The 8326-nt window shown below is 46.2% G+C and overlaps 1 protein-coding gene across 1 annotated transcript in view; it reads right to left on the bottom strand.

The window, feature by feature from the left end:
- Positions 1–2543: 2543 nt before the first annotated feature.
- Nefh (neurofilament heavy) overlaps positions 2544–8326 on the bottom strand; it is a 9930-nt gene continuing 4147 nt past the window's right edge. Inside the window, exons 3-4 of the mRNA XM_004628049.1 lie at positions 7607–7731; positions 2544–4365 (exon numbers count right to left, since the gene is read on the bottom strand). Coding sequence (XP_004628106.1) covers positions 2544–4365; positions 7607–7731 — 1947 coding nt within the window. The remainder of the gene's footprint in view (positions 4366–7606; positions 7732–8326) is intronic.

Genomic DNA, 8326 nt, shown 5'->3' with positions numbered 1-8326 from the left:
TGCTGGGGGATTGAACCGCGGTCCCTGTGCTTTGCTAAGCTTGTTCTAAGTAGGTGCTTTAGACCACTGAGCCATCTCACCAGCCCTCCTAATTTTTCTAGATGCAAATGGTAGAGCCATAACCTAAATGGGTTTGGCAAAGAGGGGATTTTTTTGGCACAAGGAGAGATTGAGCCCTGAAATTGTCCTGGCTCCTAGATACCTTGCTTCTGTCCACTTATCTAACCCCTTCTCATTAGCTGTTCCATAGGCTAGTAACATGCCTGCCTATATCCTCTATCTTCCACATCCTCCTACCCTTGCCAACCATGTTGTCCTCAAGTTTAAAATCCCAGGAAGTGGCTCTCATTGGTTCATTGGCCATCCTTGAACCAATCATCAGCAACTAGTGGTATATAGGGAAATTAGAAAATATGACGGCTCTGAGACCACCTGGCTCAGGCAAGAGGAGAAGGGTTTCTCAGATGAGTTGTTAAGCAAACAGTAAGTTTTTTTTTTTTTTTTTTTTTTGCACAACCAGGGATTGAACTCAGGTCCTTGCACTTGCCAGAGAAGTGCTTATTCCACTGAGCCATCTCCCCAACCCCGCAAACAGTAAATTTATCATGACAGTTCTAAAGTTAGAAACAAGGGGCTGGTGAGATGGCTCAGTGGTCTAAAGCACCTACTTAGAACAAGCTTAGCTAAGCAAAGCACAGGGACTGCAGTTCAATCCCCCAGCACTACATGCCAGCCCTGCCCCCGATGGGCTGAGCTGGCCAACACACTAAATAAATAAATAAAAATTAAAAAATAAAAAAGAAACGAGGATGCAGGAAAAAATAGTTCAATACCTGCAAGACGATGCAGATGAACAATGTGAGACTAATAGGCATCAATGAGGAGTCAATACAAATGATATATAAGAAAATTTTTTTAAAAAATGTTAGAAACAAGGCCAAGCATGATGTCACACACCTGTAATCAATCCCAGAACTCAAGAGGCTGAGGCAAGAGGATTGCTGCAAGTTCAAGACCAGCCTGGGATACAAAATGAGTTCAAATCCAGTTTGAACTACACAGCAAAACCCTATCTCAAAGGAAAAAAAAAAAAAAAAAAAAAAGAAGAAAAGAAATAAACTACACAAGGGTTTCAGAGACCCTCATGTAAATCTCTGAGGACCACAGCTTTCAAAATCATGTCCTGAGCTGCACACTTGAAGTCAACTAAGTTGAATACTAGTGAATTGTTCCTAATAAAGTGGTCATTGTATGCTTCACTATAAGTGGATTAATTAGCTATTTATTGCTCCAAATACATAAAACCCTCCCACAATCATAGGAAGTCCTGTAGACTGCTCAAAGCCCTCCTGGACCTCACCTGTTCCCAAACTGCAACTGTGAGATCAAATGTGCACTTTTCCAGGGCTCCCTCTCAGACTGAGATGCAACTGCCTAGGGTGGGTCCCCAAGTTTGAATGGTTTATTTCTTTTCTTTTTTTTTGCGGAACCGGGGATTGAACTCAGGCCCTTGCGCTAGCCAGGTAAGCGCTTATTCTATTGAGCCATCTCCCCAGCCCTTGAATGGTTTATTTGTGATAGGGTCTTGTTGTGTAGCCCAGGCTGGCCTTGAAGACTTGGTAATCCTCTGAGGGCTGGGATTATACCCCCCCCAGATTTGCATGTTTATAAGGCATCCAGGTAACACAGATGAGGATGGTCCATGGACCACACTGAGAAACCACATCCCAGAATGCCAGTCCACAAACCATAAAACTGAAGCATGTACCATGTTGCCTAGCACATTGCTTGTTCCTAGGAAGAGCACCCAAGAGGGGATGCAACTAATTCCAGAGCCCTAAGAGAGCTCTGATGATCTTGTTCAGTCCCTCGCAGACTCGCCTGGCTCCTACCCCTAGCCTGCTCAGGTGAAGAGAATAAATAACAGCAGCCAAATTTTCATTTTAGAAGCACTTGGTTTTATTGCACAAAAGCAATTGGAGGTGGACTCCAGTGGAAAGTGCGCCCTGGCATGACCAAGTGGCCAGTGCCCAGCCCCACCTGCTTCAGCTCTTACAGGACAGAGAGCACTGGGTAAAGGCTTGGCCACTCCTTTGGAAAACAGAAGGCATTTGGGAATAGGTTAAGACATCTCAAGCATAATGTGTTTCTAACTGCTCATTCATTATTGCGGTCATCTGTCAGTTGTACATACAGGAAATAAATGCACTTATTTGGAAAGGAGGGGGGCAGTTTTTGTAGTCAAGTGTTTATGTGTGGCATTCGGCGTATGTCACATTTGGCTACGTAAGCTATCATAACATAATTGTCCATCGCCTAGGGAAGGTCTGGGGCATGAGGTTGTGGGGACCGGGAGTGCCCTCTCTTGCTAACATATTGCTAATAGAAATTCCTGTTTGGCAAAGGAGGGCCCAACATCAAAGCAGAGTGATTTCTTATAGAAAGAAAAGGAAGAAAAAATGACAATTTAATGCACTGACCCTTAAACTCCGGGACCCTCCTGAGTTTCTTTGGCTACTCTGGATGTTCCCTTCTCTTCTGCCTTACTTCTCGCCCTTGGCGGCCTTGTCCTCTGAGGACTTCTCTGATGGCCTGCTGTCTTTTTGGTCTGTGCTAGAAGATTTTTCGGCCTTCTCCGTCTTGGGCTTGCTGGGTTCCTTTGAGAGGCTCTTGTCATCTTCCTTGGCCTTAGGTTTCTCCTCAGGCTTCTTGGCCTCTGCGACCTTCTCCTCCTTGGTGTCTTTCTTTTCTGGTGCTGCGGGTGCCTCTTCCTTCTTTGGCTTTTCTGGCTCCTTTTCTGCTGGCTTGCTGGGTTCTTTGACTTTGGCATCATCTTGTTCCTTCTTTGCCACCTCAGTCTTCTCCTTGGGCTTAGCCTTTTCCTTTACCTCCACCTTGGCAGGAACCTCCTTCTCTGGAGTCACTGCTTTTTTCTTGTCTTCAACCTCTTCTTTTTTGGCTTCAGCTCTGGATTCCTTGGGCTTTTCTACAGCAGCTTCCTTCTTCTCCTCAACCTCAGGCTTTGATGCCTCCTTTTTGGGTGCTTCATCTTTCTTGGTGTCCTTCTTCTCCTCAGTCTTTGGTGTGGTTGGAACCTTCTCTTCCTCCAGCTTCTTTGGGGGCTCTTTGGTTTTCACTTCCTGGGGCTTCTCCTCCTTCGAGGGGGACTTCACCTCTTCCTTCTTTGGGACTTCCTTCTCGGGAGCCTTGGCATCCTCCTTTGCAGGAGATGTAACCTTCTCTGGGGACTTGACCTCTTTGACAGGGCTTTTGGCTTTTTCAGGGGATTTGGTGTCTGCAGGGGACTTTGCTTCCTCCTTCACTGGAGTTTTGGCTTCTGGAGACTTCACATCAAGAGTCTTGGCCTTCTCAGGGGACTTTGCTTCTTCCTTTATTGGGGACTTAGTCTTCTCTGGGGACTTGGCCTCTACAGGGGACTTTGCTTCCTCCTTCACTGGGCTCTTGGGCTTCTCAGGTGATTTCACCTCAGCTGGAGACTTGGCCTCTTCCTTTAATGGTGATTTGGCCTTTTCAGGAGACTTGGCCTCAGTTGGCGATTTTGCTTCCTCCTTCACTGGGGACTTGGCCTTCTCAGGAGACTTGACCTCAACTGGTGACTTTGCCTCTTCCTTTACTGGGGACTTGGCTTTTTCAGGAGACTTGACTTCAGCTGGTGATTTTGCTTCTTCTTTTACTGGAGACTTGGCTTCAGCTGGTGACTTTGCTTCCTCCTTCACTGGGGATTTGGCCTTCTCAGGAGACTTGACCTCAGCAGGTGATTTTGCTTCATCTTTCACAGGAGACTTAGTCTTCTCTGGAGACTTGACCTCAGTGGGTGACTTGGCCTCTTGTTTCACTGGGGACTTGGCTTCAGTTGGTGACTTTGGTTCTTCCTTCACTGGGGACTTGGCCTTCTCTGGAGACTTGACCTCAGCTGGAGACTTGGCCTCTTCTTTCTCTGGAGACTTGACTTCATCCGGTGATTTGGCCTCTTCTTTCACTGGGGACTTGCTCTCAGCTGGGGACTTGGCTTCCTTTTCTGGAGATTCGGCCTCTGAGGGAGACTTTGGTGCTTCTTCTTCTGCTTCCTCTTCTCCTTCCACTGCTTCCTCTTCTTCTCCCCCTTCTTCCTCCTCTTTGGCCTCTTTTTCCTCCTCTTCAGTGACTTCCTCAGTCACTTGGATCTCTTCTGTCTGTTCCTCCACAATCACAGTTTCCTTTTCTGATTTTTCTACTACCTTTATCTTCTCTTCACTCTTGACTTTTATGTGAGTGGATATAGAGGGAATTTTGGGGAGTCCCTCAGAGAGAGAGAAAGGAGTTGGGCCAAAGCCAATCCGACACTCTTCACCTTCCAGGAGCTTTCTATAAAAATGGATAATTAAGCACATTACTATTAACTTAGAGTGGATTTGCTGGTTTGAGGTTTTCCTAAATTATTCTGAAACTCAATGGCATCCAATGAGTAGGACTTTGGTAAAGGGATGAATATGAATGAATAAGAGCTATTTTTTTTTTTGTTTTAGTTTATTTATTTTTTTTTTTTTTTTTGGCAGAACCAGGGATTGAACTCAGGCCCTTGTGCTTGCCAGGCAAGCACTTATTCTACTGAGACATCTCCCCGGCCCCTATTTTTCTTATTACTGGTAGATACTTTAGATTTCTTTATTCACTTAGGTCCTAGGGATTAAACCCAGGGCTCACATATACTAAGTATGCATTCTACCCCTAAACTCCAACCTCAGTGGCAGGCACTTGGAGAATAAAGAAGGTCACTCAGCAAATCATTCCAGTGACTACTCAGAAACCATACCCCAGGGCCGGGGAGATGGCTCAGTGGAATAAGCGCTTGCCTGGCAAGTGCAAGGGCCTGAGTTCAATCCCCGGTTCCGCAAAAAAAAAAAAAAAAAGAAAGAAAGAAACCATACCCCAAGGGGGCTGTTCTTGTTTAATGCAGCTAATGCTGTGGTTTATGAAATAAAATAGCTTTCCCCCTACAGAAGAATGGTCCTCAAGAGAGCACCTACATTAACGAAAGTTATTTTTTTCATACAGGTTCTCACTTTGCAGTTCAGGCTGACCTTGCACTTACTATGTTGCCCAGGCTGGCCTAGATCTCACTTTTTGTTGTTGTGTTTGGGTTTTAACAATAGAGTGGAGGGGTTGGGGAGATAGCTCAGCAGCTTAAGCACCTGCTTGGCAAGGTTAAGGTCCTGAGTTTGATTCCTGGTACCAAAAAAAAGGATGACACTTTGGGCCAGGGAGATGGCTCAGTGGAATAAGCGCTTCCCTGACAAGCACAAGGACCTGAGTTCAATCCCTGGTTCCGGGGGGGGGAAAAAAAAAATCAATAGAGTGGGAGGCTGATGAGATAGCTCTGAAAACTAAAGTGCCTGCTTAGGTAAACACTCAGGGACCATGGTTCAATCCCCAGCACCACATGCCACACCACCCCTGCCTCCAGGATGGGCTGAGCTGACCACCGGAAAAAAAAAAAAATGGAAGAGCATTCAGTGAAGGGTGTTCAATTAAAAAAAAAAAGAGTGGGAGTTGGGATGATGGCATATACTTGTAATCTTATGGTGGCATACACTTTGGGAGGTTGAGGCAGGATGATCCTAAGTTTGAGCTCAGAATGAAGAGTTTAGTGAGATTCCATTTCAAAATAAGAAATTTAAAAAAAAAAAAGTCTAGGGCTATAAGGGTGTGAAGGCCCTGGGTTCAATCCCCAGTACAAAAAAAAAAAAAAAAAAAAAAAAAAAAATTTTTTCCCCCCAGAACCGGGGATTGAACTCAGACCCTTGTGCTTGCCAGGGAAGCACTTATTCCACTGAGCCATCTCCCCATCCCCTACTCAAACTCTTAGCAACACATAGGACATGACTATCCCACTAAGTGACTTATACCACTGGTGGTAGAATTCATACAGTCATGCATGGGACAGTCATGCATATACCAACAGTGGTTCAAGCCTCCTGGCAGCAAGACAAATATGGCCCCATCATGAACATGTTAAGGCCTCAATTTCCTCGCTGGTAAATAGATGGCCACAACATTCCCTGAGAGGGAATTTCAGTGAGTTACAAGTTAAAAAGGATTTGACACAGTGCCTGCCTTAGAGGAAGTGTAAGAAGAACACTTTCAAGCCAGTGTTGGTCAAATTTAACTGCACAGAAATCACCCAGGGTTTTGTTAAAATGCAGAACCCCTCTAGGAACCAGGGGCGAGGTCTAAACCTGTGCTTCTAACATGATTGTGTTTGATAGTGATTCTGATGGTTCATGAGCCATGTTCTGAGTAGCAAGATTATAGACCAGACAGAGTCAGGTACCTGACAAGGTCACCCCTACTGACTCCTTATCCCCGCTAAACTTAGGGGCCTCTTTCCTGATTCCAGGCATTCTCACAGCTGCCCTGACCACGTGCCTTGGGATTACCTAATGCTACCTGTGTCATCCGATTAGCAGGTGAACAGGTTAACTCACTCTCCTATCAACCCATGATATGGACACTGTTACTACCATTCTCATCTTACCTCCCCAAGAAGCAAGCGCTTAGAGCTAAGATACAGTTATTAGGGTTGGCCAGATAGCTCAGAGGACTAAAATACCTGCTTTGGCAGAGCAAAGCAGCCAGGGTTCTATCCCTGGAGTGCCATGCCGGTCCCACTCCCCGGGGCGTGCAGAGACAGTGATTGAGACTGGATGAGGTGGTGTGTGCCTATAATCCCAGCTCTTGGAAGACTCAACACAGGCAGATCACTATGAGTTGGATCTACGTAGTAAGACCCTGTAGACCCTGTACTAAATACAGGGGGGAAGAAAAGATACAGTTCTTAAAGACCCTTGATAGTTTAAGAACCTCTTTTTCCTCCAAGCCAAGCCTCTGTCTGGCTGGATTTAGGGTTTTATCAGACTTGTAGTGATCTTCGTGTTTTAAGCCTCCCAAATGCTGGGATTACAGGAGCATGCCATCACACCCAATCTCAGTCACTATCTCAGTGTGCCCTGGGGGCGGAGCTGGCAAGGGGATGGAACCCTGGTCCCTGTGCTTGCCTAAGCAGGCACTTTAGTCCACTGAGCTATCTGGCTGGCCCCTGGCTGGGTTTAAGAGCCATGGTTAAAGCTCTCAGTCACTGTCATGATGGAAAAAAATTCACTCATGATTTCTGCTTCTCAGAAAGTAGATGGTGTCACTAGGGACCAAGGGAAGGGAAGAAAGGAGAGCTATTGCCTAAGGGCTACGGAGTTTAAGTTTGAGATGATAAAAACAGTTCTGGGGGGCCGGGGAGATGGCTCAGTGGAATAAGTGCTTCCCTGGGAAGCGCAAGGACCTGAGTTCAGTCCCCAGTTCCGAAAAACAAAAAACATTTCTGGGTATAGGTGGTGGTGGTGAGGGTTATACAAGAATGGCAAAGTACTTAACATGACTGAACTGTGTATTTAAAATAGCTAATTAACAAAGTGTATGGTACATATTTTATTACAATAAAAGAGACTTTGTATCTAAAATAGGCAGGCTGCCTACTTAGGGCTTGAAACCCAAGGGTTAGCATCTCATAGAACATGGTGCTCTCTGCCATCCAAAGGATCCCAGCCCAGCTCACCTATACGCAGCAATCTCAATATCCAGGGCCATCTTGACATTGAGCAGGTCCTGGTACTCTCGGAGCTGGGCTGCCATCTCCCATTTGGTGTTCCTCAGCTCGTTGTCTAGTTGCTGAATGGCCTCCTGAGAATGACAGGTTAACCATGTCACCCACCAGCTGGTGTCTAGCCTGTAGCACCGGGAAATTAGACCAACTGTGCAAACTCAGAACAGCCCTGCCCAGCCAGGCTCCCTGGGGACAAAATCCCATCCTGTCAAAGCTGCAGGGTTCTCATTTATGGACACAGAAAAATCTGGAGCAAGAAGTTGGGCCCAGGGAAAGATCTAGAAGGAAGTATATCAGATGCTGGTCTGGTCAGTTGGATAACGGGCGAATTCTTACAGATCATGCAAAGTCACCAAATGCTCAGTGGGAACAGAACCTTATCTGCTTTTTCTCCCTGTTCTTCCTTCAATGTCTCCCAAGCATCTTCCACATAAGGAGGCTTGGTATACATCTACTGCTGATAACCTGATGACGAAAACAATATATAGAAGCTCAGTAATCCCAAGTTGAAACTTCTCCTGGGCTGGTGAGATGGCTCAGTGGTCTAAAGCACCTACTTAGAACAAGCTTGGCAGAGCACAGGGACCGCGGTTCAATCCCCCAGCACCACATGCCAGCCAGCCCCGCCCCCTGGTGGGCTGAGCTGGCCACACACACACACACACACACACA

The sequence above is a fragment of the Octodon degus genome, unplaced genomic scaffold (genome assembly GCF_000260255.1).
Source record: "Octodon degus isolate 3935 unplaced genomic scaffold, OctDeg1.0 scaffold00021, whole genome shotgun sequence".
In the NCBI taxonomy this organism is placed as follows: domain Eukaryota; kingdom Metazoa; phylum Chordata; class Mammalia; order Rodentia; family Octodontidae; genus Octodon; species Octodon degus.
The sequence above is the reverse complement of the archived record's forward strand: the minus strand, read 5'-3'. Positions and strand labels throughout refer to the sequence as shown.